This window comes from Anopheles coustani, chromosome 2 (genome assembly GCF_943734705.1).
Source record: "Anopheles coustani chromosome 2, idAnoCousDA_361_x.2, whole genome shotgun sequence".
Lineage (NCBI taxonomy): Eukaryota > Metazoa > Arthropoda > Insecta > Diptera > Culicidae > Anopheles > Anopheles coustani.
The window spans coordinates 58,878,521-58,905,247 of NC_071289.1; the positions used below are offsets into that span (position 1 = coordinate 58,878,521).

Sequence of the window (26,727 nt, forward strand, 5' to 3'; positions counted from 1 at the left end):
CAAAATGATATCGAATGTTTTTGGTGTTTGTATTTAGTTTAATTTAATTAGCTCATTTCAATCATTTTCCATCTGACGCGCATGCTATCTCAATTGCTCCTAGCTGTAACCTAATTAATTTTCTCCAACGTTGCTCACAAGTCATGACGAAATTATGCAATCATACACACGTTTCATGACGGTCACCAATCTTTGGGGGAATTACCGTCGTGTAAAAACCATGCTATCGACATTTAATCCCGTGTCAATTCTACGAACCATGATTATCTGCGAAGGAATCTGTGGTTTTTAAGGTGAGAGAGATTGCTGGCCCAGTTTACCAGGCCACCGACTCGGTTTGAAAAATCCCCGCAGCATCGCTCACGAAAGACGGGACATTTTTGTTTGACTTGATGATTGCTCAACAACAACAATAACGACTCTTATGCACTCTCGCCTCCTGTGATTCCCTATTTGTGGGTTTAAGGGTTTGTTGTTGTTGTTATTCTGCTTCTCCTTCCATTGCATGCTGGGTGATTTTTGGTCATTATTCATTCCCCCCCTCTTCCTTCATATTCCTCCTCCAGGCGGCGAACGTTGTCGATCAGCTCGTCCAGGTTGATGTCTTCCGGTGGGTTCGGTATTGATTTCTACGTAAACGAGACAAAACGATATTATGGCTTGGATTGAAGGAACACTCGCGCGGTTTGGTTACTTACGGCTTTGTTCTTCACCAGTTCAATGTTTTTCTCTTGGCTGGCTTTTTTCTTCTCAAACTCTTCGACCGGTGTCGTCAACTGTTGAGTTTCTTCGAGGAAACATTCTAGCCGGCGCACTTCCTTCGTTTCGGCCTCGCAGCGTACCCGCAGGGCGTCAATTTCCGAATGCACTGTAACGGCTTGTAGCTTTCCCTCCAGCCGTTTTGATTCCCGCTGGTAGACAAACTCATCCAGGTAGGACAGTTCCGGCCGCTCGATGCAGAGTCCGGTTAGGAGACGAATTTGGGCGAATTGTTCCAACAGCTCCAACGCAGGGTCGGCAAACGTGATCATGTCGATTCCGAAGTCTGTCAAGAGCTTTTCATTTCGACTTGCTAAAATAGGGAACAGTAAATCAGCAAACATGGGATGTATCATAACAATCTTCATCAAAGGAACTCACTCAACGCGCGCACTTCTTCGAGTGTTTTGCTCGTGTTTACACGGCGTGATGTATCTGTTGGTGTGGTAAAAATGTGAATATTACATTGAACTTTTATGTTCGGTGCATATAATATACCTTTATCCATCATTTCACCTAAAAATTAGCAGAATTTTGAGCAAAACACACTCGAAGCGCCTAACGGAGATGCCTTTTCTCGACCGTTTTGTTTACATATTTGAACTTTGACAGTTGCCGGAATGAAGTAACGCTTTGCTCCTGACATGCGTTACGCTGAAACGTCTGATGGTAACGGTTGAATCAGACGTTTGAAAGCTGATTTGAATTTACTGTTGAAAAAAAAGAATTTCTTCGTTAAGTTCACTGGAAGGAAAAACCTGCGATAATCTTTATACGATGGAGAAAATAAATCTCTAGCAAAACTTCTTATCAATAACTTTAACGTTTTTGTCGATATTTTTTACTTCTTGTATGTTTTACAATAGATTTCTAATGTTGTGAAATCAACATTCGACCTTATCAGTCATTTCAATCGCTTGAATCTCCTAAGATCTTGATTCTGGGGTGGAATAATCAATATTGCATCATTAATCAATCCACCCAAATGCAAAAGATGCGAAAAACCATAAAAAAGTTCCCGATGGATCTGTTTGTTTTTATCTACTTTTATTGCGGTTCACCTGTTCTATCTTATCAATCCCATTCATGCTTGCAATAACCATCGTAAACAAAAATTTTACCCTGCTCGTGGCCTGTTTAGCCTACCCGTTTATTGGTGGTATAAATTTTCCAAACTCATCGGTAGCCGACTCATGGCCCGAGGTTTAACAGGTGTGACCGTGGCCATCAAAGTACAAACCGCGTTCGTCGTGGTCTTACTATGCCTGCGTGACGTCCGTGTTGGTTAGGATCCACTGGCGGTAGAAGGTGATGCGCACAAACACAGCCGGCCAATCGGCCTCACATCCCAGCACGGAACCGAACGAGTAGAGACCCACCAGCAGCGAGCTGGTACCGTCCACCACCGTCATCGGGCCGCCAACGTCTCCGTCGCACGGGGCACGGGCGTCAGCGTAGTGCAGGCACAGTTTCTGTCCGTCGATCAGGCCACCCCAGGCCGTATCGTGGCAGTCGGCGTTGGTCATGATCGGGTTGCGCACGTAACGCAGCACATCCGAGAACGAGGTGCTGGCGTCGGACGTTCGTCCAAAGCCGCTAACCGTGGCCAGGACGCCGGCGAAGGTGCGGGACTCGGTGGCCACCGGCAGTCGAACCGGTTGGATGCGATCGCTGAAGGTGACCGACTCCGAGAGGCGAATGACGGCGATGTTGTTGCGGAAGATCACGCCCAGGAACTCCTCGTGCAGGCGTACGTTGTTCGCTGCGAACGTAATCCTCACCTGGCCCGCTTCGGCTTCGTTCTGCAGGTTGAGCGCCCCGAGGACGACCACTCCACCGGAAGAGCCCTCGACGCAAACACCCGCCGTCAGAACATAGTTGCTCGAAAGCAGGGCACCACCGCACAGGGCTTGTCCATTAGGGAGATCGGAAAGAACGGCCGCCTAGGAAACCGCAGAGGAGTAATTAATCCAACTCGATAAGAAGCCATCGATGGCCAATAGGCCTTACCTGATACGGAATCTGACCGGCGGTGGCAACCGCTCCGCCAACGATGCGCGGTGCGGGAAGACTGGGCTCACCGGCCTGCAACTTTAGCTGCTCCACGCGGGCCGCAATGTGCGGGAAATCTTCGATCGGGCGCACCTGACTCCAGTCGATCGTGCCCCGGAAGCGCGCACCATCGCTGTTTCCGCCGAATGCCAAAAGGGTGGCCACGGCTAGCAACAACATCTTCGCGGAAACCATCACTAGACACGCTCACGGTAGGAAAGTTTTCGGATACAAACGTTCAGCTCGGCCGAAGGGCTGAATTCGAACTGCAGGAGCCCTCGCGTCCGGCGATATTACATAGTGATTTCCGATACTATGACTAGACGCTTGCGCTAGGCAGGCTTATCGGAAGCTTGTAGGCCGTGGTCGAAAATTGGTTTTTAATCTGTGCCTTTCCGTTATCTGATGCAGGTTGCTCGAACAGTGTTTGGGGGAAAGAAAGTGCAATTTTTTGCGGAAATAAATTTGAAATGTATTTCAAATCTACTGTCTGTAATCTTGAAAAAAAATATTGTATGCTCTTAAAATCTGAACGTTTTACATAATCCCTATTTTGAGAACGCAAAAACGTATCAAAAATTTAAAAGCGTACATCAATAAAATGAAACATGGCAACCGAAACAAAGAAGTTATCATTCAGTGATACTAGGTAAAATGTCCTAGTCATAAAACGGTTCTATAATTGCGAACTCTTTCAATTCTTAATCTTTTCCAATTGCGCGATCCTTTTTCTTTGTGTAAGACTGGTCTGATGTAGATGTGTTTTTAGTGTAAGTTTAAATGTTTCTTTAGTTATTTTTATGTTGGTTATTCTCATCACACGGCAGAATCACTTTGGCTTCCATTTCAGGCAAGTTCCGGCCAGTCCATTGCGTATTTTGCAGTTGCATATACAGATTTTTGAGGTTTTCTATAAAAACTTGTTTGTTGGAGTCAAAAACAATAGAAAATCGATGATGATTTCGACGAGATGCAAAAGATAATATTCATAATGGTGCATATTAGGTAAACATTTGTGAATACTGCAGCCGGTGGACGATGGAAAACAGTAAATTTTGATAACATGTCTATGCGTGAATAAACTTTAAACATTATTGTTGGTCCATAACGGTTAAAGACATGGTAGGCAAGGAATTTAGAAAATGAGTATGAAAAGAAATTTGTCTTTGGAAGGAAAGGAAAACGGGCGAAAATAGCAAACAATAACGGAAGAAAATACGATTCAGATTTAGGTTTGGACCGGCTCGGAACTGAACGTACTTAAACTGAGCTGATAGGAAAGCCAAGTCCGCTGGGTTTAGAATAAACAGAACAGAGTTTTTTTTTCAGTTCCGGCTTAGACCGACTTGAAACGGAAGTGGTCTATAATTTAAATTCAACTGCAACTTCCTCTGCCTCCGGCTTAGAACTGAATACATTGAAACAAAAGTCGCAAGGAACACACGAGTACCTTCGCACTTTGGTCGCGATTCTTCATCGTTAGGAACACAGTCCGCCAAACTTTTCACAGAATCGTGACAATATTCTTGAGAATGAGGTATGATCTTATTGTACGACTTTGGTTGAGTGGAATCACATTTTGTACTATAAAATTGGTTAGGGAACCAACATTGTTGGTTAGTCAAAGAAACACTTGAACAATCGTTTGCATGTATTGATAATGGTACACTTTATTGCGGCACGCTTAGGAATTCCAGTTTGCTTCCATTTATAGCCATCGGATAGCCGTACAACCACCACCGAGGAAAAGGATCAAACGCACACGGTCACTTCGAAAGGGCAGCAGGAGCAGCAGCAACAGTGGTGGGGGCAAGAAGTGGTGGTACAGTCGATTCTATACCACTATTCCCGTGTGGTAGACGATCCACTCGACGTACGACGTCACGCGGGTGTACACACCGGGCACTCCGTTCTGGCAGCCGCGCGTCGATCCGTACGAGACGATGCCAACCTGCGTGCGCCGCTGACCGAATTCCACCGTCAGCGGACCTCCGGAGTCGCCCTGGCACGGATTGCGGCCCCCTTCGCCCGCCACACAGATCTGCTGGTCGCGGATGAGCGACCCATACACACGCCGGCACACCTCGTTCGTGACGACGGTGCTGGTGGTGTAGCGCAGCTCCAGCCGGGCTTCGTCGGCCGGCTCGGCAAAGTCGTCGTTCGACTGGGCGCCCCAACCGGACACGATCGAGTCGTAGCCGGTCAGGTCGGTGAACGCGTTGCTCCACGGTGCGAGCCGGATCGGTTGAATGCGGGACGAGAACACGAGCGACCTCGGCAGCCGGAGGAGGGCGATGTCGTTCAGAATTGCAACCGGATCGTAGCCCGGATGGAGGACGGCGGCGGACGGTTCGATGGTCATCGCCACGCCATCGTCGACCGGCAGCTGGATCGTGGTCTGGCCTGGGATCACCGTTGCCCGGTGCATCCCGTACAGGCAGTGGGCCGCCGTCAGCACGAACCGATCGGACAGGATCGAGCCACCGCACAGCGTTTCCGAGCCATCGCCGAAGCTGAGCAGTATCGCCACCAGGTACGGGAACTGTTCGTTCTGCGCCACGATTCCGCCGGCCACCTTACTTCCGGCCGGAGGTGGGCGGTCGACGACAAGCGTCGGACGGTACACAACACTGGCAGCGGCCGATAAAAACGACGACGACGACGTCGATGGTGACGATGGCACTGAGGTGTTACGGACCGTCGTCCAAAACATTCCGATCGAGCGTGACCTTGGCACCGGTGATCCATGCCCCATCGGAGCGGCACACAGAAAAATCACGAGAAAACACTGCACGACACACGGCCCGGCGCGTGATGAGACGCACACCCTTGCTAGGATGTGTCGCATTTTTGAGGAACGTTTCCCCTCGAGACGATAGCACTTCTGTTTTTGGCAAGACTTTCCACGGCACGTTAGCGTTCTGAAACGCTCCCGACCGGAGCGGAACGGTTTTATCGGTGGGGTTTCTTATTCTTTCCCTTCGCTAGCGCCCGCGGCTTCGGTCATGTCGTCTTGGGTTGTACGGAGATAGCGCCCGATCGGTGCCGATCGATAAGATTGTCCCCGCTAGATGGTCTCGGAAGGTGTCAATCACACTGCCGCCGCGCATCTGTTGCCTCGCGAGCGGTGCGAAGGAAAGAGAACGCATCGGGAAAACGCATGCATCGGTCAAGGGCTTCCAATATTCCGTGAGAACCGCTGACGAAGGTCTCGTGATTTTTGGCGCTTCTCCATTCTTTCCCTCCGTAATCGCACCAACTGAAGCCTGGCGTTTCCTCGTGCCTACTTCGATACATCTACCATTTGGAGGTGGACTTCCGTACGCATCCTTCGGTCGGGGATTTTCCCTGTGTTCAAACATTTTGTTCTGGACCGGCGGGCGCTAGTTATCAACGCACGCAATTGGTAATGTTGCGCATGTTCGTGAGGCAGCGATCTTCGACCGCCGATAGTGAAGGGTGGTTGACTATCGATACTCTGCCGTGAATCATTCATGTTTACCTTTTCCATCGCTGCTCGAAGCATTGCGGAAGGGGGGGTAGAATATGAAGTTGTTTATAGTGATTTCATCGCCGCAAAGGAAAATGACCATGAACCATACCAGTGAAGCATGTTTTTCCTGAAAATTAAGAGCAATGGATTTAGTTTCGTCAAACATAAAAAAATTCTCGTCCTAGAACGCCAAGAAGTTTAAAAAGAGCCTTTCTGTTGAAACCAGCTTTCTTTAATTTCATTTGTGTTGACGAATCAAACCAACCACTAAGTAATAAATTTAATGGATGCATACTCTAAGAATACCCGGTTACATCTTACATTTTGTATGAGAAAATACAAAAGGGGAGAGGGTAAGGGAGGGAGGAATTACAAAAAAATGGCCTAAAACATTTTTCAATCTCAGTATTAACAATTTTTGTATTAACTTGAACATTTATATACCTTGTACTGTATTCATTGGAGGGTTCTCAAAACTGAAAACGTAAAAGAAACATCTCAAATGCAAAAAATCCAAATTATCATAAAAGAATGCGTTGCACTGTTAAATGGGAAGAAACAAGATTAGGTCCCGTATGTAATACTGACTAATTGCAGGTTATTATCAACTAACTGGAGGAATCACCTTGGTAACTGGTGGTATAAATTAAAACCGTACGAAAATACCTAGCAAGGTCCCCTACAGCTAGTTGGATGTGGATGTTTTGCAGAGCGACGACCTAAATTCCCGCAAAAACGTTTGCTGATGTACATTTATTATACTTATAAAAATATCTTTGCACTTTGCAAATCAGAAATCAGTGCTATCACTTATCATTAATTGAATTTGGCATGTTAATATGTTTAGTTTTTTATTGCAGTTGATCAAAGATGTAAATTGTGTCCATGCATTGTCAGTGAGAGGATTTTGGTCTATGCATGTAATGTTGGCCCTAATGGAAAGATAGTCAATTATTACACTGGTTTTAAATAGAAACGCGCTAACCATTTTTATAGTGTTATAATTGCTTTATTGTAGTGAAAGGTCAAATTTTGAAGCGATTATTCCAGTGTTTTTCGAGGAAATTAAATTCGCCTTATATTGAAATATAAACTACCACTGCTTTAAAAATTTGAAGAAATGTCTTCAGAAAGTCTGAGTGATGTTAAAAATTATTCAAACTTTACTTGAAGTCTTAAGCAAGCCGTAGACGTTACATAATAATCTGCACAGATGTTTGACGTCTACAGCCTTTCCTTAGCTATTTCCAACATCCCCGAGATATTCGGGATATCTCGAGGGATGTTTGACAGACGATGGGTACGAGAGAACAAAGGAAATCGGTAGACGTCAAAGATCTACACAGATTAATATGTAACGTTTAAATCCAGCTTAACGTTTAAATCCAGCTTTAGAGCTCGAAAAAATTTTTTTTTTCTCTATGTAAAAAGTTACCAACATGGATGTAAGGAAATCTGGTTTCAACTGACACGATATTACTTGGCATTGATCTGGCAAAACAATGGATATTAACATAGAAAATTAACAAAAATAGCAAAATCTTTCTTTATATCTATAAAAATGAATGTTTGTATGTTCGTGATGCTAAAACTAAAAACCGGTTGGACCAACCACTTGGTCGTCTTCGTACGATTTATATCCTTATATATTGATAGTTCCTTTTTATCCAAGGAAGGTATAGGAAAAAAGAGAATTCGTAAATTCCCAAGGAAAAGCCGGAAAATGGGAAAATTCGGTGAAAACGGTTTTTTTACATATAAAAAAAAATAAAATTTACCTTCTCTAACGAAAACTAAAAACAATTGGACTCATCCCAACGAAGTCTTCTGATGATTTGTGTCTTTTCTTCATCACATTGATCATCATCATCATCATATTTTGATCGTAGGAAGATTAAAAAAAAGAAAATTTGAAAATTCCAAAGAAAAAGTCGGAAATTTCGAAAAATTCAAAGAAAATGGAAAAACCAGAAAACTCAAAAAAGGGCTTTTTCCATAATAAAAATCACATAAAACTTAATGTTTCTTTGTTTATAACGCTAATACCCAAAATAGGCTGAACCTATCTTGAAGATGTCTGGGAATGATGTTCCTTTTTCTATATAATAAAATCAAATACACAATTTACAACTAAACATAGGAAACTCAATCTTAACGATGTTGTGGGATCAGTTGTTCCTTTTAGGCCAAACAAAATTTAGGGAAAACGAAAAGTTCAAAAACTAAAAATGAAAATCAGAATTGTCGAATTAGATCGGTACTGGATCGTGAATAGTAACGTGAGCGTTCCTGCACCAGGACACCTAGGAATTAGAAATGAACAAATTCCTCGTGCTATTGCAATACGCTTCATCCTAAATTGAACTCATTACAAATGTTTATCTGAACTTTGTCGCATAGTATCGAAACTACGATTAGTTGAGTGCACGTGCAATTTTAGCTGCCATTAAAAAACTGATGTCATTGGACCTTTGCACTCAAATTTATATGTTTGATCGTGTTGTAAGTGAAAAAGTCAAGGATTGATTAGCAGAATTTTATTACATTCTTTGGATTTGTCTTAAATATGAATCTGCTATTGATATGTGTCGACATCACCGAACATAATTCTCCCTTTGAGTTCCAACGCTTTGTTATTTGAATAGTAGCGTATTAGTAATATTGGACGAGGCGAAGTTCGTTGTGTAAGCTTGTAACAAATAAAAATAAATAGCAAATTCTTAGTTATTTAAAAGATCACAACATACAAATAGCATTGTTTAGTGTGGTCTAAATTGATTCACATCTACGCAAGAAAATAGAAACAGATAGAGCCAAAATAGCGACAAAAATTTTGTTCGGAAATTTGAAGATTTTTCATTAAATAATGTAAAATGCACATTGCATTCCTTTATAGCTGCACCAAGTTCAGCGTTATATGATCGTTACAAATGCAATTGGTTTTTTGGTGGTGATCCTCTAGTATGCACAAACATGTCATATAACGTATTGTAATGGTGCAATAATAATGATGAATTGAGAATGTTGTTGCGTTGAAACTTATCATTGTATAATAAACTAAAGAAGATTTTTCTATGCTATTTGTTGCCTAAAAAAATAATATTCGAAAAGAAAACTAGCATTTATAATGAAAAACTCCATCTCTATCAACCAATGGTATGTATTGTAATAACATATTTTAAGATAGTCATGTTTTCAACTCCTGTAGTTTTATTTTCATAAGTATTGCTCGTAGTGTTGCTTTTCAGTGACTTGTGGTTTATATAAACCCAAATAAGGTCAGTTACCATGCGTGCGAATCTTTTGTCTATGACATCCAGATCGACACATCAATCTGATATTTATAGAGAAAAAGAGCTTAGTTTTATCAGCTGAGCTGCCTTTGTTGGTTCAACGACTGATAATTGCTCTAGTAGGTGTAAGATAGGTCGGGTATTCAAATTTGCGTATAAAAAGGAACAGTCAGAGGAACGCCGGTAGGCAGTACATCGGATTCAGTGAAAAAGGTGTCCATTCGGAAAAAATAAACCGTGAAACGGTAACAGCAGCGGAATGAAGTTTGGTGGCTGCATTGGAGCCCTGGTGTTGTTGGCTCTGGTAGTGCCAGATGCCAGAAGTGCGAACGATGTTAACGATACCAGCATCGAAATCGATTGGTCCAAAGTGCGTCCGATCGAGGAGTTTGACCACTACTGGGCACGTCTTCCACCGGAACTGCAGGTTCTTCGGCAGACGCGCCGCGTAAATCGACGTGTGACGAATGGTTTTGCGGCCATCCCCGGACAGTTTCCATACCAGGTGGCGTTGCTGCCGGAATTCCTGGTCGGCACCGGGCTCTGCGGTGGCACCGTACTCACGAACATCTACATTCTAACGGCCGCGCACTGTGTGGTGCAGGGTGTTGGTGTGATCGCTTCCGGCGGTACTGCGATCATGGGTGCATACGATCGCAGCATTCCTGAGCCGGATCAGCAGCGCATCCGGTTCAGTGCATCCGGCATCACGGTACACCCACAGTATACGGCCTTAACCCTTCGTAACGACATTGCGACCATACTGTTGAACGCCCCGATGCGCTACACCGCCCGAGTACAGGCGATACGGTTGCCTACCCTCTCCGATACGCGCACGTTCGCCGGTCTGCTCGGTACGGTGTCTGGATTCGGGCGCACGTCTGACAGCAGCCTCCTCCCGTCCAACTTCGTTCAGTACGCGTCGAACCCGATCATCACGAACAGCGAGTGCCTGACGTACTGGACACCGGTCTATCTGGGCCCGGAGAACATCTGCTTGAGCAGTGCGAGCGGACGATCACCTTGCTCTGGTGACTCCGGGGGACCTCTTACCGTCAACTCCGCGCTAGGGCCGCTCCAGGTTGGGCTAGTGTCGTTCGGGGACAGTGGCGGGTGCACGGTGGGAATTCCGTCCGTACACGCACGCATTACGTACTTTTTGCAGTGGATTCTGAATAACTCCGACTATTAAAGCCCATTGTGGGAGTTACTGTAACTAAGTTTACTTGCTAATGCAACTCAATTAAAACAATAAGCGTCTAGGAGGAATTTGGCTATCAGAGGTACTTTGTTAAAAGACCCAAAAGTGAAACGTAATTCGGAGAGTGCCCGAAAATTATAATAAAGTACAACATGTGTGGTAAACATTTTCATGTTCTCCATAACAAAAACAATACTGAGCATCTTTATTTTGAAACAACTTCCACCAACTGTACGCGAACTTAAGTTTGGTCTAAAATCCTCCACAACAGTGCAATTTATTTTAACACATATAAAGTAGTTTTTCTATTAAATGTATTCCAAGTTCTTTGACCATATGACGGTAATAATGCAAAACCATGTTGTTCATTCATGTGCAGTCGAGAGGCATTGTGAATACTTTGGGGATTCTTTTGTCGGATACTATGCATGGCTGTAGTTACGTATAAAAATTAGAATTGGAAAATTTTTAATTTGAAACACGGTATGCTTTTAATAGAACTTTTCTAGTATCCGCGTGACCGGTCCTCGTACTAAAATCAGTTTAAATTTGATATGAAACCAGATAAATGTGATGCAAATGCACAAACCTCCTAGTAGCTATGGACACACCGGGTCTCTGTAACTTTCGAATGGAAACCTTATCTTTGAAAAAAATATGGGTATATATTATTGCCCGGAATCAGTCTAGCCAGGTTAGCTGATAAAATGGTACGATGCTGATAATATTAACCGACGATCAAAAATAACATGATCTATGTATTGTACTGATCGGTTCAGTCTATCCAGTTACTAGGTCCGAAAACGTTACTACATAGGTTGCTAGTTCATAGTTAATATGGGAATGTGGGGCAATATGCACAGTATGAAAATATATGCACCTAACAGAGTAGGTAAGGCAGAGAAAAACAGATCAAAAGTTTTGTAACATTTCACCACGCACCTTTACGTTATGACATTTATTCAAATAAAATATTATAATTGGCTGGTATGTGGCATGGGATTGAGTGGGTAGTCGAAATAAAATTGAAAACACTTTCATTTTGTAGGTCATTGTGAATATAATGTTTATGACAATCAGTTATGCTTTCAAGTTAGTTGTGTAAACATAACATCCGCTTTTGGCAATAGTATAATGCATGCTGTCTACCGTCGCTGATCATGTTGTCCCAATTGAAATATTACAATAAATTAAATGGTTTATAACTTCGTGATTTCTATTGTTGCTTCGTTCGTTTTTTTGTTGTAGACGAGATGTTACTTCTTGAACGGATTGCGAGAAGTTTTTGGTTTAAGGAGTGCCTACAGCCTCGTCTCACATTACTGCTAGGTTATCATGCATCCGGTTCCGATTGTTCCAGGAATCGGTAACGAACGTGTCGAACCGTTTGTTATGATTACAATATCGGTCATAGGGTTCTTATCGATTTAGGATGTCGCCGAATTAACCGTATCTTAGCGATTAGCTTGTTTGGGTTATCACTGGGATTGGTGTTTTGGGCAGGGTATAAAATGCAACGTCCAGATCCCGCTCTACATAGTTTAATCCGGTCTTGGAGGTAAAGAAACGTGACACTGGAACGATGGTGAAGTTTGCAGGTGCATTTGTGGTTGCCGGCCTGTTGGCGGTTTGCTCACTCGGAGCGGCGGAGCGGATTGAGATCGACTGGTCACGAGTGATCCCGGTCGATGAACTCGACCACTTCTGGACCCGTCTGCCGGCAGAGATGCAGTACCTGCGCAACACACGGCCAGCCGGTCGCGTCGTGGGAGGCTATCCGGCCACGGCAGGTCAGTTCCCGTACCAGGCTCTGCTCCTCTCGGACCTTGGCAACGGGTACTCGAGTGTTTGTGGTGGCACCGTCATCACGAACAACTACATCCTGACGGCGGCTCACTGCGTTACCGACGACTTCAAGAACATTCTCAACGGAGGCGTTGCCATTCTGGGGGCCAAGGATCGTACCGTGTACGAGGCGACACAGCAGCGCATCTCGTACGCCCGGGCCAACATCCGCGTGCATGCGGCGTACGACGTCAACAACATCCTCAACGACATCGCCACCGTCCGCTTGAACGCACCGGCCGTCTTCGGCAGCTACGTGCAGCCGATCGCTCTGCCCTCCCGCTCCGATGCTCGCACGTTCGCCGGCTTCGAGGGAACCGTGTCCGGTTTCGGGCGCACCTCGGATGCACCGGGTTCGACCATATCCTCGGTCCTGATGTACACGCGCAACCCGGTGATGTCGCAGGCTCAGTGCAACTTGCACTGGTCCTCATCGCAGGTGCTGGCCCAGCATGTGTGTTTCGATCCCGCCGGTGGACGTGCGTCCTGCAACGGAGACTCCGGTGGTCCGCTCGCGGTTCAGGACGGTGGCCGCAGCCTCCAGGTCGGTATCACTTCGTTCGGAGCTCTTGCAGGATGTGCCGCTGGCTACCCGTCAGTATTCGTGCGTATCTCATACTACCGCGACTGGATCGCACAGAACTCGGACTACGTTTTCGGTGCTTAAGAAAAGAAGCGGGACAAAACCATTTGAAGCACTAACCATGCGTCTCGGATACTACTTTTAAAATGGACGGATTTTGTTTTAATAAAAAGTTTGGCGAAGGTGAAGAATCTGCACATGAGTTGTTTCGATGCTGAATATTTAAGAAATAACTTATTTGAATCAGAACAACAAGATTTGTAAGTTGTCTTCGGAAACATTAATTACTTCTCCTTCGTCTCTTCACTCCTCTTCCTAGTATTCCAACGATAAACAAAAAAACAGCGTTTTGTTTCTACATTTATAGCTCGTAGTTAGGGAGCTGTTCTACAAATATGATTTACAAAATTAGCTAACCTTTTTTAAATTAATTTAAAATAGATTTTCAATTTCTAATTTTTAAATTAACGATTTTCAAATATTTGTAAAATAGCATAAATAACGTTTGTATTAAAAAAAAATAGGTAAATTTTCGGGGGTGGTAAGATAAAAGTTAACCAAGCTAATTGAATGAACTAAATTTACTTGTAAAGTTACATCTTATAAATACTTTTAAAAAATATTCCGTCGGCCAGCAAGCCGGCCCTACGGTACTTGGTCGAAACTTTAGTCATTACCGACAAAACCAATAATGTAGGGATATTTTTTAGTTGTTGTGTGGCCTTCATGTCTAAATTATATCTCGTTTGGGTTTTAAAATGTTAGAATAGCTCCTACCTTCAATCATTCTAAATGTTTTTTTTCGATTCTTGTAGTTGAGAGACATAAGGAGGGTTAGCAGGAAGGGGTATATCAATTATATTTGACCAGGTATAACCTGGCCACTGAATCGTACTCTTCATGATGTTTTTTGATAAAGTTGCTTAATTCCTGAAGCCACTGCACACTATACACTTCTCCATACGCTGGAAGTCCTGATAGGAAGAACATCGACTTTGTGCATAGCGTTCTCGCTGGTTTTCATCCACGAAATTGCGTTTTATGGGACCCCAAAACATTTTAAACAAGCTTCACAAGCAACATAAAGTACCAGGGTGTTTTACCACTTGTCGCCGTCTGGCTTTAAGTAATCGTTGGTCACGTGGTTTGCGATAAAGCTGGATGTTTTACAATTACATTTGAAACATACATTAAACGTAGATGGTTTAATGTTTTGGCCACGGCGAGTTTAATTTAATTGATACAGTTGTCAAACTTGAGGTAAATTTCAAAGAAATGCTACTCTTTATTTTGCTTTTAACAGAAAGTTGCTAGCGTTTTGCGTTTTTGCATGATAAATCGTTGAAAATTGTCAATTTTTTTAAAGCAAACGTTAACATATATCGAATCTATGCAACAAAATATTCTTGATTTGAGAAACGTGAGTTTTACTTTTTTTTCAATAAATATAGCAAAAACTTTTAGTACCTTTTGGTTGAAAAGAAGGCTGATTTGCACGTTGGTAAGCGGGCAAATACCAAAGCCGTTTCTATTGGAGCAAGTTACTTGTTGATAAATTTATCACTCACACGAGTACACAGTTAGGTATTAATAAAAATGTCAGTCGTCGATGCAATAAATTAATAATAGTTATCTTTGACAACTTGTAATTATACGACCGGTCAACAAATATAACCGCCTATTTACCAGCACATACAGACACAATTCTACAGCTACTCAAAGAACCTACTTGCCTCATTCACATGAGGCAGGTAGACTTGTTTTTTTATCACTTACCGATGTGCGAAAAAGCAACTATATAAGAAACAGTGAAGAAAGTTATTTGGAAATATTCGTTAATTTTACTAAGCAAGTGGCGACGTTTTGAAATTAACCACGTACTCATAATACCGGTTACCTGAGATATGGGATAGCGAATCGATGCCTTGTGATTGGAATCTTGGTATCATCTACCCCATATACAAAAAGGGAGATAAGTTAGACTGCAGTAACTCCAGGGGTATTACGGTGTTGAATACCGCCTACAAAATATTCTCCCTCGTTCTTCAAGAACGACTTGACCCATACGCTGAAGAGATAGTAGGAAACTATCAGAGGGGATTCCGAAGAGGGAGATCAACCATTGATCAGATCTTCACCATGCGGCAAGTCTTGGAGAAGATGGCAGAGTACCAACAAAACACTTTCCATCTCTTCATTGATTTTAAAGTCGCATATGATAGCATAGCCAGGGTAAAACTGTATCAAGCCATGAGCTCATTTGGAATCCCGGCTAAATTAATCATACTTGTAAGAATGACCATGACCAACGTCACTTGTCAGGTGAAGGTGGATGGAAAACTCTCAAGTTACTTTGCTACCACCAAGGGACTGCGCCAAGGGGATGGGCTTGCCTGCATACTCTTCAACCTAGCGCTAGAGAGGGCCATCCGAGACTCGGAGGTGGAAACTTCGGGGACCATCTTCTATAAGTCAATCCAGATCCTGGCATACGCTGATGATATTGATATTATTGGTAGAAGACTCTCATATGTAGCAGAAGCATACCAAAGGATCGAGCAAGCGGCGAATAACCTCGGACTGCAGATAAACGAGGGAAAAACCAAGATTATGGTGGCACCATCAGCGGCCCTGCCAACAATTGCCGAAAGCCTACGCGGGGGTGACGTACAAGTAGGTGAACGCACTTTTGAAGTCGTCCAAAATTTCACCTATCTTGGGTCAAAGGTCAGCACCGACAACAACATTGAAGATGAAATTCGCGCTAGGGTGCTGGCAGCCAACCGGTCATATTACAGTCTGAGAAATCTCTTCCACTCACGATACCTGTCAAGACAGTCGAAGCTGGGACTATACCGAACATACATAGTACCAGTGCTCACATACGCCTCCGAGACATGGACTCTGTCCAAATCTGACGAAACCCTCTTAGCCGTGTTCGAGAGGAAGATGCTCAGGAGGATTTTTGGCCCCGTATGTGAGGAGGGACAATGGAGGAGCCGCTATAACGACGAGCTCTACGATCTGTACGGTGACCTTACTGTCGTACAGCGAATTAGACTCGCCAGGCTCCGGTGGGCTGGTCATGTCATGAGAATGGCACCGGACGACCCAGCCCGTAAAGTCCTTTTAGGCTGTCCCCAAGGACAGAGGAGGCGTGGTAGGCCTAAATTGAGGTGGAAGGATGGCGTAGACGAAGCCGCCAATAAAGCCGGGATACGGAATTGGACCAACGTGGCAAGCGACCGTGAGCGGTTTCGGATGGAGCTTCGTCAGGCCAAGACCGCTCAGCGGTTGTAGCGCCACATAAATGAAATGAAAATGACATAATACCGGTTTAGCAAAAGAGAAGTTTGGGAACCTTCACCATAATTTTTGATTTTTTTTCTTTACAACTTATCGACGATTTTTAATCTCCTCAATGTATGCAGCAAGCAGCACTTTCGCCAAGTTTGCAGCTTCTTGATCCATAGTTACAGTGTATTTCAAAATAATTCGAGCAGCAAATGTTTGTTTTTTCTTCGCGTTTTTTTTTTTAAATTTTGTCATGTGTACTATATCGAAACTTAATTATGAAATAAGCGCGAAGCAAATATTTGACTAACTGACTAACAAAATTGCTCTAATCAGAGCTCTGATCATGTTATGAACAGAGCACTGATGGAATCTACGAGCTACCACCAAGCGTTCGGTTCCTTTGACGTGATATGGGTGAAAATTGACTGCTCGTTTCGATCAGAATAATTCGATCGAATTCCATGCTAAGGCTGCATGTGTGCCGTTTATTTACGTTCCAAACGATTTATTTATGTCCTGCCTACTGACAGATAAACGAAACAAACAACGGGAAAAATGTAGTGTAACGATATCATTAAACAGTGACGTTTATTACAATATAATGAAATATCGCTTTATTAATTCTTTATCAACAAATTGAATTTGTGACAAATCTTTTTTTCATCATCGTTTGTATTATCTGCACTGAATCCCATACATACAGAGTAGAACGTTGGACTTTGCAACTTACTGTACACTTTCTCGACGTCAAACTCGGTTCCGCAAAGTAGTGACCCGCTTCATTAGCTCTCTGGGCTTCGAACAATGAGCAATGTGTGTAGTTTAGTTTCGTCGTTTGCAATGATAAATGGGGGTCCGCGACAGCCGAGCGGTAGCGCCGGATAGAAAGTCGGCCCATGAGTGCCGAGGTTCACCACTTCGACGGCGTGGGTTCGAATCCCAACCCTCGCTCGCCAGCCGCACATCTCTAGTTGCTCAAGAGTATAGGAAATCTAAGTGCAGACTTATAGCCATGGTGGCTAGTCCTATTTGTATTAGAGGTCTTAATCACCAGGATAGTTTGCGTAGATCCATCGAACTCGATAAAATGCCTTACGGTAGTAAACCCTCGTTAAAGAAGAAGAAAAATCAGAACAAGAAGAAAAAGAAAAAGAAGAGATTAAAGTAGCCACAGCATAAGCAAAGGACTGCTGGTCAAATCGAAGTATTGAAATGTCATCCTTCGATCGGATGATGAATTTCGAAATATGGGACCACTTTTGATCCTAAAGTATACTTACTACTCCATTATCGCAGGTTGGGAAACCCGAGATAATACGAATGACTCCTCGTATGGGATCGATGTTATCGCTGATGTGATTTGTAAAAGGTTTATCAAATCTACCACTAATCGCAATGTGACCCGAGCGCGAATATAAAGCGCCGTTCAGTCGCTGGTGGAGTATCTTACGTTTACCAATCTTGGAGGACGAAGCAAGACCTAAGCATGAAGTTCGCAAGTGCGTTGGTGATCGCCGGTTTGTTGGCCGTCGGAGCTGCCGAATGGATCGACATTGACTGGTCGCAGGTCAAGCCGATCGATGAGTTCGACCACTACTGGGCTCGTCTGCCGGCGGAGGTACAGTACCTGCGCCATGTCCGCCCCGCTCGCATCGTGGGAGGTGCCGAAGCCCTGCCCGGACAGTTCCCGTACCAGATTGCGCTGTTGAGTACCTTCGCCACTGGCACTGGTCTTTGCGGTGGTACTGTCATCACCAACAACTACATCCTGACGGCGGCTCACTGTGTGGTCGGAGGCAATGGAGCGTTGGCCACCGGAGGTACCGCGATCCTCGGAGCGCACAACCGTAACGTGCAGGAACCGACTCAGCAGCGCATTGCCTTCACCCAGGCTGGAATCCGTGTTCATCCCGGTTACAACTCGGCCACCATCCGCAACGACATTGCCGTCGTGCGTCTGAACACTCCGGCGGTCTACAATGATCGCGTGCAGCCGATCCATCTGCCAGCCCGCTCTGATGCCCGCACCTTCGCCGGAATGGAAGGAACCGCGTCCGGTTTCGGACGTACCTCGGACGCCTCGACGGCTACCTCGCCGGTGGTGATGTTCACTCGCAACCCCATCCAGTCAAACGCTCAGTGCAACGGCTTCTGGAGCACTGCGCTGGTTCAGGACCAGAACATTTGCTTCGATCCTGCCGGTGGACGCTCGGTGTGCAACGGTGACTCTGGTGGCCCGCTGGCCGTGCAGGACGGTGGCAGCAGCCTCGAGGTCGGTATTGCCTCGTTCGTGTCCGCCGCTGGATGCGCCTCGGGTGCTCCTTCCGTGTTCGTGCGCGTCTCCTTCTTCCGCGACTTTATTGAGCAGAACTCGGACTTCGTGTTCCGTCCGTAAGCGTTCAATAGAAGTATCAAGAACTGGATTGATGTAAATAAATTGGATCAAAGTAAGCAATGTCTATTTATTCCTGAAATATAAACTTTCCCAACCAGTTCGAATCATTTAACTACTATTTAAATTTGATGAACTGTGCAACCTGAAATGGCACCTGGCAATGCGCAGCTTAGATTTGGAGAAAATAATAACATTATCAGTCCAACAGAAAACATCGTTGACGCTGGGCAGCGTTACTCACACAAAATTGGTAATAGATTACCAAGCTTATCTACCATTGGAACAATAAACACTGGCTTCTGGATGGTTCAATAAAGCAAATGGTTAATTTCAGTGCCAATAAAACCACCGCAAAAATATAAAATACAATCTTGGATTTCATAATCAAATCGACTGGTTTGTAATCAACCAGTCTGGCAGCGCTATTTATCACTTTTAAGGGATATTCAGGACGTTTTAATATTCTGCTTGTCGTTTAGAAAAAATAACGATCGGTATATAAATTGTTATTGACGCTTTTGCCAACCGATTATTGTTATTTTTAGTATACGGAGCAAAACCCAGGAATATACTGCATTCTACGTTCGTTCCAAAATCCCAAGTGGGCTTTCAGATTCGTGTTGTGTCAAGTAACATTTTTGACGTGCCATACTGTAGTATTACACACAGTTTAGTATGCTGTGCTTATGTGGTAGTGTATTTGTTCAGCAACACCTTTCGACTAAAAAAAATGTGTAAGGCTTTAATCGTCTAAAAAGTACAAAATTATATAATGCATAAGTGCTCGTTACAATAGAACATGTATCGTTAAATATATAATTACAATAATAAAGGCATCATTTCTTTAGAATGTTTTCTTTTTATTTCAATTAATGATTTAGTGACGATTTTATTACACGTAAGCTTGTTATGTGTAATATCAACTTAAAGGTTTTTGATTTGTATAGACAACTATTTCATTTCCGCTGCTCAATTCTCGTTATAATTTTGCTTGTTACAAGTAGAAACAAGCTACTATTTCACTCCTTTCGAACGTTAGCTATTTTTTTTTTAAATACAGCGCAAATTGAGCGCAAACATCGAAAGTACATTGATTCGTCACTTTAGTGTGGTACCACTCTACTAGCAGTAGTACAGATGCATGAGATAAGTAAATCTTACTTTTTAAGTATTCTCTATGTCATGGATTGCAAAATATGCAATGATACAGTTTTCACAACCATGAGTACTGTTAGTCATTTTATAGGCGTAAGTATCAAAGTTTTGAGCATGTATTCTCTATGATTAGAATTAAAGGAAAGAAATTACAGTTACTTAGTGAGTTAAAAGTGTAGGGAATATAAAATTGACCGATATTTTTAAACTAAGGGGATTGTCTACCAATGACCAGCAAAACCGTGTTTCCCAAGACGGCGTAGTAAAGAGTAACGCCAAGCCCTTATGAGGCACGCTCCAGTAAAGCACGGTGAATGAATCAATTATCATACAGAAAAACCCATACCGCCGGAATTTCCGTACCGAAATGGAGGCTTAAAATATTGAATGTGACCGATTGATAGCGCAGTGGATTTTTTGTCAAGCAGCATACTCTTATCACAGTCCGTGACGTTGAAGAATGGATTTTCCTAGCTGTTTGCTAAGATATGGGCATTTATCGTGATTTTCAAAACAAACGGCTTGGCGTCGTTATCTTGCGATAATTTGTACCTTACGCACGAAGGATCTGCAGGGGGCTCTGTAGCCAAGCGACTATAAATCGTTCCCTTGGCCACCATTAACCCTGTAGACGGTTTGTGTACGTGCGCTTGAGTAGAACAACATGAAGTCGCTCTGTGTGGTAGCCTTGCTGGCGTTGGTAGCGGTTGGTGCGGCCGAATGGATCGACATTGACTGGTCGCAGGTCAAGCCGATCGATGAGTTCGACCACTACTGGACGCGCCTCCCGGCTGAGCTGCAGATTCTGCGTCACGCACGGCCCTCGGCACGCATCGTGAATGGTGCCGAAGCCCTGCCCGGACAGTTCCCGTACCAGATTGCGCTGTTGAGTACCTTCGCCGCTGGCTCGGGACTGTGCGGAGGCACTGTCATCACCAACAACTACATCCTGACGGCGGCTCACTGTGTGGTGGATGGAGATGGAGCGGTGGCCATCGGAGGTACCGCGATCCTCGGAGCGCACAACCGCGAAGTCGTCGAGCCATCCCAGCAGCGCATTGCCTTCACCCAGGCTGGAATAAGCGTGCATCCCTCGTACAACCCGGCGCTGATCCGCAACGACATTGCGACCGTGCGTCTGAGCACTCCGGCGGTCTTCAATGACCGCGTTCGGCCGATCGATCTGCCGGCACTCTCCGATAGCCGTGACTTCGCCGGACTGGAAGGAACCGCTTCCGGCTTCGGACGCACCTCTGATGCCCTTCCCGGAGCATCGCCGGTGGTGATGTTCACCCGCAACCCAGTCATGTCGAACGCCGCCTGCCAGAGCGCCTGGAACATCATCCTGGTGTCGGCCCAGAACGTTTGCCTCGATGCCACCGGTGGTCGATCACCGTGCAACGGTGACTCTGGTGGTCCGCTGGCAGTGCAGGACGGTGGCAACAGCCTCGAGGTCGGTATTGCCTCGTTCGTGTCCGCTCAGGGCTGTGCATCGGGCATCCCGTCCGTTTGGGTGCGCGTCTCCTTCTACCGAGACTTCATTGCGGAGAACTCGGACTACGTGTTCCGTCCTTAAAATGTAGATTTTAATTCTTCCACCTTAATTAAAGCGTAATTTACTATCAAACCGTAACATTGTAGTGTTTTTTTTTCTTTATTGAGTAATTGGTTCACTCAACCAAAGTATTGATCTTTTATTCAATATATTGGTGAAAATGCATTATACTAGTGATGAGAAAGCACCGAAAATGTCGGGAGCAGAACATATCATTTGCTCTCAGCCAAAGAACAGATCGGATCAGAGGAGCATAATCGTACTTCAATGCTATGCAGCTAAGGGTCAGCGTCAGTAGGAGCAGATTGAAGTATTTGCCCTCATATTTTCGGATCAGAGCAGGTCATATACAACACAATATGATGGGTAACTTTACACGACGCTACACTGTGGCGTACTCAATATTATAATTATGAAATTTAATGCTTCAACATTACTAGTAACGGTGGTTTTGCCTTACAGCAGGATGTCCTATACGATGTGGAGGCAACAGTGGAGGTAGAAGAGTGGTAATTTCCGGTGCAACCGTTGTCTCTGTAGTTGGTTGATCGGTGGTCGCTTCCGGTTGATCCGACGTAGTCGTAGGAGTTTCAAGCGTCGTCGTGGGAGTTGCAAGCGTCGTAGTGGGTGTTTCAACCGTTGTCGTGGGAATTTCAACCGTCGTCGTGGGAGTTTCAACCGTCGTCGTGGGAGTTTCAACCGTCGTCGTGGGAGTTTCAAGCTCGGCTTCAGTAGTAACAGATACCGAAGGAGTGGTTGTCGTTGTTTGCTGAGTTTCCGGAGGTGTTGGAAAGAATTCAAAATCATTACGAATCGTCACGTCCGAGTTTGCTTCGATCCAGGCCAGGAAGGGTGTAAGGCGCGTGTACACAGCGGGCCAGTTGGCGTCACAACCGAGCCATGTTGTGAAGGAGAACACTCCGATCACGGTCTGATGTCCGTCGGCGTCCTGCACCGTCAGCGGACCACCCTGATCGCCCTGACACGGCGAACCACTGCTGGACGCTACGCACACGTGACTCTCTGCGATGCCTCCCAGAAATTGAAGGTTACAGGCTGTGTTGGTGGTGACCGCTCCATCAACGCGGTGCAGATTATTCAGGGGCAGTACCTCGGGCGCGTTCTGTCCCAGCGCACCCCAACCGCTGATGGTGGCGAGTTGGTTGGTGAACAGCGAGTCCGCCTGCCTCCAGTTGGGCAATCGTGCTAATCTGACGTAATCTGCAACAAAAACGATCGGTTAGCGATACGTGCGTTTGCTACTTGATTGATGTCGCCTGCACCGGATGTTCCGCGATAACCGGTTGGGTTCGTAGATTGGAACCGCTATCGACTCCTTTGACAACTTACTGGAGATGTTGGCTGGTCGGGATAGTTGTACCAAGGCCAGGTCGTTCAGATTTTGACTGGGAACATATGCCTGGTGTAGTATGACGGCGTTAGCCATAACAATATCCTCGACGTCATTCATGTTGGAAGCTCCCAGGAGCACCGTAGTTGAACCAGGACTATAGAATAAAAACGAGTAGAAAAAACGCTACTACCAAAGTAACCTTTCTTAACCGCTTCTAACTCACTTGACAAAACAGCTCGCAGCCGTTAGGACATAGTTTGTCGACACTAGAGTAGCTCCGCAAAACCGGTTCCCGATCGGCTGTTGAATCATCAAACCCACTGCATATGGAATCTCTTCAGGGCCAACAGGAATTCCGCCTCGGATGCGAGGAGTCTTCTGGATCGGTAGCTCTACACGTTTACCTGCCAAATTCACAGCCTCCAGGGGGTTAGCCGAACAAGCTGTTAAAGTTAGGACTGCTGATAGCAGTAGACACACGTGCAAGTTCTTCATCTTCGCCCTTTCGTATTGTTTCCGACCGTCCTTCGAATAACACCGGTAGCTTACGACTGAATGGGAAGTGGATTAGATTAGCGCGTTTTATACTGTCGTTGTGCAAATGTCCAGATAGGGTGCATAAGTAATGGAGTGGAATTGATTTGATAAAGTTCGTTTCGATAGCAGTTACTTTCGATGTTTTGTCGGTCGGTTTCAGCGGACTCACTTTCCTGTATGCAACGAAACATTTCGTTTGAAACCGGGCTGTTTGAAACATTTCATCAAAACAAATACATACAGAATTAATAACCATCCACAGATCTTTGGTTTAGGACTACCAATAAATTCAATTCCTACAGGTTTGAGTGAAGTTATCGAACATTACCTGTAAATGGTAAAAACCTGTGAAAACATTGTGCATGAAAACCATGTTTGAAAGTCGTTCGTCTCTGAGCTTTGTTACAAATGTTGTGGAAATTTGGTTTGGGAAATTTGGTAGACTTAGGTTTAGTCAATAATATTACAATAATACATTACACCTCCTGACCAGAATTCCAGGTGTGCTGGTTAAATAATATACTACTTGAATGCACTTGGTTGATCAGTCACTTACGTTCTAAGTAAGTTCTAAATTATAGATCGTTTAGAGCAAAGTTTTTCACTTTGGTAATTAGTTTAAAACAATTTACAATTCATTGTTTATTTTTCCTCTTGTTTATTTATTACAGGGCATTCGACTCAGTCGTATATAGCAAATGTGGACATTAGTTGTAAATACTATGGTTGATCCGAGACAGCCGAGCGCTAGTGCCGGTTAGAAAATCGGCCTATGAGCGCCGGGGCTCACCACCTCGACGGCGTGGGTTCGAATCCCAACCGAGACCGGACCCTCCCCTGTACGAGAGGACTGACTACCCACGTACAACAGGGAAACAGGTCTCGTAAGTCCTTAACGGGCAGGCATGACCAAGAGGTCGTTACACCAAGAAGAAGAAGAAGAAGAAGACTATGGTTGATTTACACAAAGCTAAGTTCATTTTTCAGTTATGATACAATTTTTTTAAATGATTTTCAAATGATTTGTTTAAAATGATTTCTATATTTTCTATTCATAGGTGTATGAATTCTTTTAACTATATAAGAGTATAATACTTTTTATGCAAGTTTATCTATGTTGATGAGTTCTGAGATTTTACTGAATTCAAGTTAGTAAGTTATCACCGAAAAGTTGATTTACGATCCGATACTACAATGGGGACAATACATGTGCAAAGACGCTCTACATCGGTCTTATTCTACTTGATGAGCAGATAAAAATGTGTTGTTTTCATTCAATAAAAGATAGTTCGTCAATGTCGTATATATTATTATTGTAATCCTATTGTATTGTTTGGTCAATCGCATGGCACTAACGGCAGATCCATTAAAAATGACGGAGTTAAAATATACCTAAAAAATGCACTCATGTCTTAAGACAGATGCTCTTTTACTGCTAGAATGGATGGCTTAATGAATCTTATCAATAGTCTACCACGTTAGATAATAAAACAAAACCAGTGTCAGAAGATTAGTGAAACATGCTGAATTCAGCAGCAATTTACCGAATTTAACCGACTTATCGGATGATAACGCACCTGTTTTTGGCTGCCACCGTGCAGCCGTTGTGGTGCGACATCTTATCAAACCGATCCTGGCGCATGGTATCGCTTTGGAGATCTATAGAGCAAATCAGTGAAAGGTTTCGTGAACTTCATGTTATCAGGGACTCCACGGTAGGCACCTGGAAAAACCCATGTCTCCAGATCAAACCCGTGTCTTCTGAGCGTGATGATAGTTAAACGATGTGTCCGGGTGATCTTCTTCCATTCTTCCGGGATAATCTTGTAGTCGAACACAGTGTCTGTAGATAAATTAGACCATCGTGGGATCATAAACCAAACCAAAGCACGTAGGAAGTTTATCGTTGACAAGGGCGGTTAAGGTTGCTCCTTGACCAAATGACGTCGACGCAACTACGCACACGTAACGCGCAGGCCGATCCACGGCTGTGGGTTTTATCAGGCGATGAAAATTATATCGCCCATCATTCGATCCGAATTCGATAAAGCGGTAGGCTAAGCTGGTCGTATGGGCTCGACCATAGGGTTAAAAAGCGCTTGCGTCGTGCGGTTGGCGCTTAGTTGGAGTTGATAGTCCCCAAGATGAAATCCCTGTTCGTGTTCGCACTGCTGCTGGTCGCCGTGACGGCGTACGCTACGCCCGACAGACGTGTCGTTGGTGGCGAGTTGGCCACGCTGGGCCAGTTCCCGTACACCGTTGGATTGATCACGCGTATCAACATTCTGCTGACGAGCCAGTGCGCTGGTTCGCTGATTTCGGCCAACTTCATCCTCACGGGAGGTCGTTGTGTGTCTGGGTAAGTAGGCTGGTGGCTGTTAGGGTGTTGTTGCCAAAGTGATCCGATACTAATGATCGTTGTCTCGTAGAATCCAGAGTGCTGTCGCTGTGCTCGGTGGTCTGCGCATCAACGACGCGAACGAGGCTGGTACCATCCGCATCACCGTCACGGACTTCATCATCCATCCGAACTACGAAACCGAGCCTGACATCTTTGATGTGGCGTTGATTCGCACGCCGCTGCCGGTGCCGTTCAACGACCGTGTGCGCCCCGTACGTCTGCCGAACCGTCGCCAGGTTACGGCTACCTTCCTCAACCAGCAGGCCACCGTTACCGGCTGGGGACGCTTCGGTCAGGGTACGGCCAACTCGGAGGAGCTGCGCTTCGCTCGCTCGCAGGTCATTTCGACGCTTGCCTGCCGCATCAGCCTGCCGACCAATACGATCCTCGACGAGCACGTGTGCACCGATGGTGCCACCAACTCACCGTGCCAGGGTGACTTTGGCGCTCCGGTCACCATCGTCGACGCCGATGGTACCACCACGCAGATCGGTGTGTTCTCGTTCATCTCGATCCTGGGTTGCGAGTCGGGCCGTGCCGCCGTGCACACGCGCATGTCCTCCTACCTGGACTGGATCGGCCAGAACTCGGACGTCGTGATTCGTGACGACTTTTAAGTGACCTTTCCTCCGGTTGCCGTTTGTAGGCGCACGATAAACGAAATGGAATAAATAGATTCTTACTCTGGTTAATCTTATCGGGGAACACTGGGGGATGGGGAAAATTTTTTTTCAACTTTTTTGTAAGAGGTCCAGAAGTTCCTCGAAGCCATCGGTATTCGGAAAGCTCCTCGTGCACCTGGGGCAC

At 44.9% G+C, this 26,727-nt stretch overlaps 9 protein-coding genes across 9 annotated transcripts; 5 read left to right on the forward strand and 4 right to left on the reverse strand.

Annotated features, from left to right (window-relative positions):
- Positions 1 to 28: 28 nt before the first annotated feature.
- LOC131262669 (uncharacterized) lies at positions 29 to 1,347 on the reverse strand. Its single transcript, XM_058264722.1, has 4 exons — positions 1,258 to 1,347; positions 1,141 to 1,194; positions 699 to 1,072; positions 29 to 629 (listed from the first exon to the last, which is right to left on the reverse strand). Exons 1-4 carry the CDS (start codon positions 1,268 to 1,270, stop codon positions 531 to 533), a joined length of 540 nt encoding a protein of 179 aa, XP_058120705.1. The 5' UTR covers positions 1,271 to 1,347; the 3' UTR covers positions 29 to 530.
- A 671-nt stretch (positions 1,348 to 2,018) lies between these two features.
- Positions 2,019 to 2,991, reverse strand: LOC131264720 (brachyurin-like). Its single transcript, XM_058266990.1, has 2 exons — positions 2,770 to 2,991; positions 2,019 to 2,702 (listed from the first exon to the last, which is right to left on the reverse strand). The coding sequence occupies exons 1-2, from the start codon at positions 2,989 to 2,991 to the stop codon at positions 2,019 to 2,021; spliced, it is 906 nt and encodes a 301-aa protein (XP_058122973.1).
- A 1,654-nt stretch (positions 2,992 to 4,645) lies between these two features.
- Positions 4,646 to 5,566, reverse strand: LOC131264721 (brachyurin-like). Its single transcript, XM_058266991.1, has one exon. It carries the CDS (start codon positions 5,564 to 5,566, stop codon positions 4,646 to 4,648), a length of 921 nt encoding a protein of 306 aa, XP_058122974.1.
- A 4,290-nt stretch (positions 5,567 to 9,856) lies between these two features.
- LOC131264722 (brachyurin-like) lies at positions 9,857 to 10,789 on the forward strand. The gene has a single exon (XM_058266992.1). It carries the CDS (start codon positions 9,857 to 9,859, stop codon positions 10,787 to 10,789), a length of 933 nt encoding a protein of 310 aa, XP_058122975.1.
- A 1,591-nt stretch (positions 10,790 to 12,380) lies between these two features.
- Positions 12,381 to 13,310, forward strand: LOC131264723 (brachyurin-like). Its single transcript, XM_058266993.1, has one exon. The coding sequence runs from the start codon at positions 12,381 to 12,383 to the stop codon at positions 13,308 to 13,310; it is 930 nt and encodes a 309-aa protein (XP_058122976.1).
- A 4,699-nt stretch (positions 13,311 to 18,009) lies between these two features.
- Positions 18,010 to 18,918, forward strand: LOC131267179 (brachyurin-like). Its single transcript, XM_058269972.1, has one exon. It carries the CDS (start codon positions 18,010 to 18,012, stop codon positions 18,916 to 18,918), a length of 909 nt encoding a protein of 302 aa, XP_058125955.1.
- A 1,819-nt stretch (positions 18,919 to 20,737) lies between these two features.
- On the forward strand, positions 20,738 to 21,649 carry LOC131267559 (brachyurin-like). The gene has a single exon (XM_058270466.1). The coding sequence runs from the start codon at positions 20,738 to 20,740 to the stop codon at positions 21,647 to 21,649; it is 912 nt and encodes a 303-aa protein (XP_058126449.1).
- A 415-nt stretch (positions 21,650 to 22,064) lies between these two features.
- LOC131264724 (transmembrane protease serine 9-like) lies at positions 22,065 to 23,477 on the reverse strand. Its single transcript, XM_058266994.1, has 3 exons — positions 23,206 to 23,477; positions 22,979 to 23,136; positions 22,065 to 22,849 (listed from the first exon to the last, which is right to left on the reverse strand). The coding sequence occupies exons 1-3, from the start codon at positions 23,475 to 23,477 to the stop codon at positions 22,065 to 22,067; spliced, it is 1,215 nt and encodes a 404-aa protein (XP_058122977.1).
- Positions 23,478 to 25,663: 2,186 nt separating this feature from the next.
- On the forward strand, positions 25,664 to 26,537 carry LOC131263935 (collagenase-like). Its single transcript, XM_058266223.1, has 2 exons — positions 25,664 to 25,878; positions 25,949 to 26,537. Exons 1-2 carry the CDS (start codon positions 25,664 to 25,666, stop codon positions 26,535 to 26,537), a joined length of 804 nt encoding a protein of 267 aa, XP_058122206.1.
- Positions 26,538 to 26,727: the final 190 nt, after the last annotated feature.

What these genes read in the sequence shown, in the direction of transcription:
- LOC131264721 (XM_058266991.1), bottom strand. Translation starts at nt 5,566, where the DNA reads ATGGGGCATGGATCACCGGTGCCAAGGTCACGCTCGATCGGAATGTTT.
- LOC131264722 (XM_058266992.1), top strand. Translation starts at nt 9,857, where the DNA reads ATGAAGTTTGGTGGCTGCATTGGAGCCCTGGTGTTGTTGGCTCTGGTA.
- LOC131267559 (XM_058270466.1), top strand. Translation starts at nt 20,738, where the DNA reads ATGAAGTCGCTCTGTGTGGTAGCCTTGCTGGCGTTGGTAGCGGTTGGT.
- LOC131262669 (XM_058264722.1), bottom strand. An exon ending in CGAAGAAGTGCGCGCGTTGA is followed by an intron (nt 1,073 to 1,140) that starts GTGAGTTCCTTT and finishes TCCCTATTTTAG; the next exon opens with CAAGTCGAAATGAAAAGCTC. An exon ending in AACTGGTGAAGAACAAAGCC is followed by an intron (nt 630 to 698) that starts GTAAGTAACCAA and finishes TCGTTTACGTAG; the next exon opens with AAATCAATACCGAACCCACC.
- LOC131264723 (XM_058266993.1), top strand. Translation starts at nt 12,381, where the DNA reads ATGGTGAAGTTTGCAGGTGCATTTGTGGTTGCCGGCCTGTTGGCGGTT.
- LOC131267179 (XM_058269972.1), top strand. Translation starts at nt 18,010, where the DNA reads ATGAAGTTCGCAAGTGCGTTGGTGATCGCCGGTTTGTTGGCCGTCGGA.
- LOC131263935 (XM_058266223.1), top strand. Translation starts at nt 25,664, where the DNA reads ATGAAATCCCTGTTCGTGTTCGCACTGCTGCTGGTCGCCGTGACGGCG. An exon ending in GGAGGTCGTTGTGTGTCTGG is followed by an intron (nt 25,879 to 25,948) that starts GTAAGTAGGCTG and finishes GTTGTCTCGTAG; the next exon opens with AATCCAGAGTGCTGTCGCTG.
- LOC131264720 (XM_058266990.1), bottom strand. Translation starts at nt 2,991, where the DNA reads ATGTTGTTGCTAGCCGTGGCCACCCTTTTGGCATTCGGCGGAAACAGC. An exon ending in CCGGTCAGATTCCGTATCAG is followed by an intron (nt 2,703 to 2,769) that starts GTAAGGCCTATT and finishes GCGGTTTCCTAG; the next exon opens with GCGGCCGTTCTTTCCGATCT.
- LOC131264724 (XM_058266994.1), bottom strand. Translation starts at nt 23,477, where the DNA reads ATGAAGAACTTGCACGTGTGTCTACTGCTATCAGCAGTCCTAACTTTA. An exon ending in GCTGCGAGCTGTTTTGTCAA is followed by an intron (nt 23,137 to 23,205) that starts GTGAGTTAGAAG and finishes TTTATTCTATAG; the next exon opens with TCCTGGTTCAACTACGGTGC. An exon ending in CCGACCAGCCAACATCTCCA is followed by an intron (nt 22,850 to 22,978) that starts GTAAGTTGTCAA and finishes TTTTTGTTGCAG; the next exon opens with ATTACGTCAGATTAGCACGA.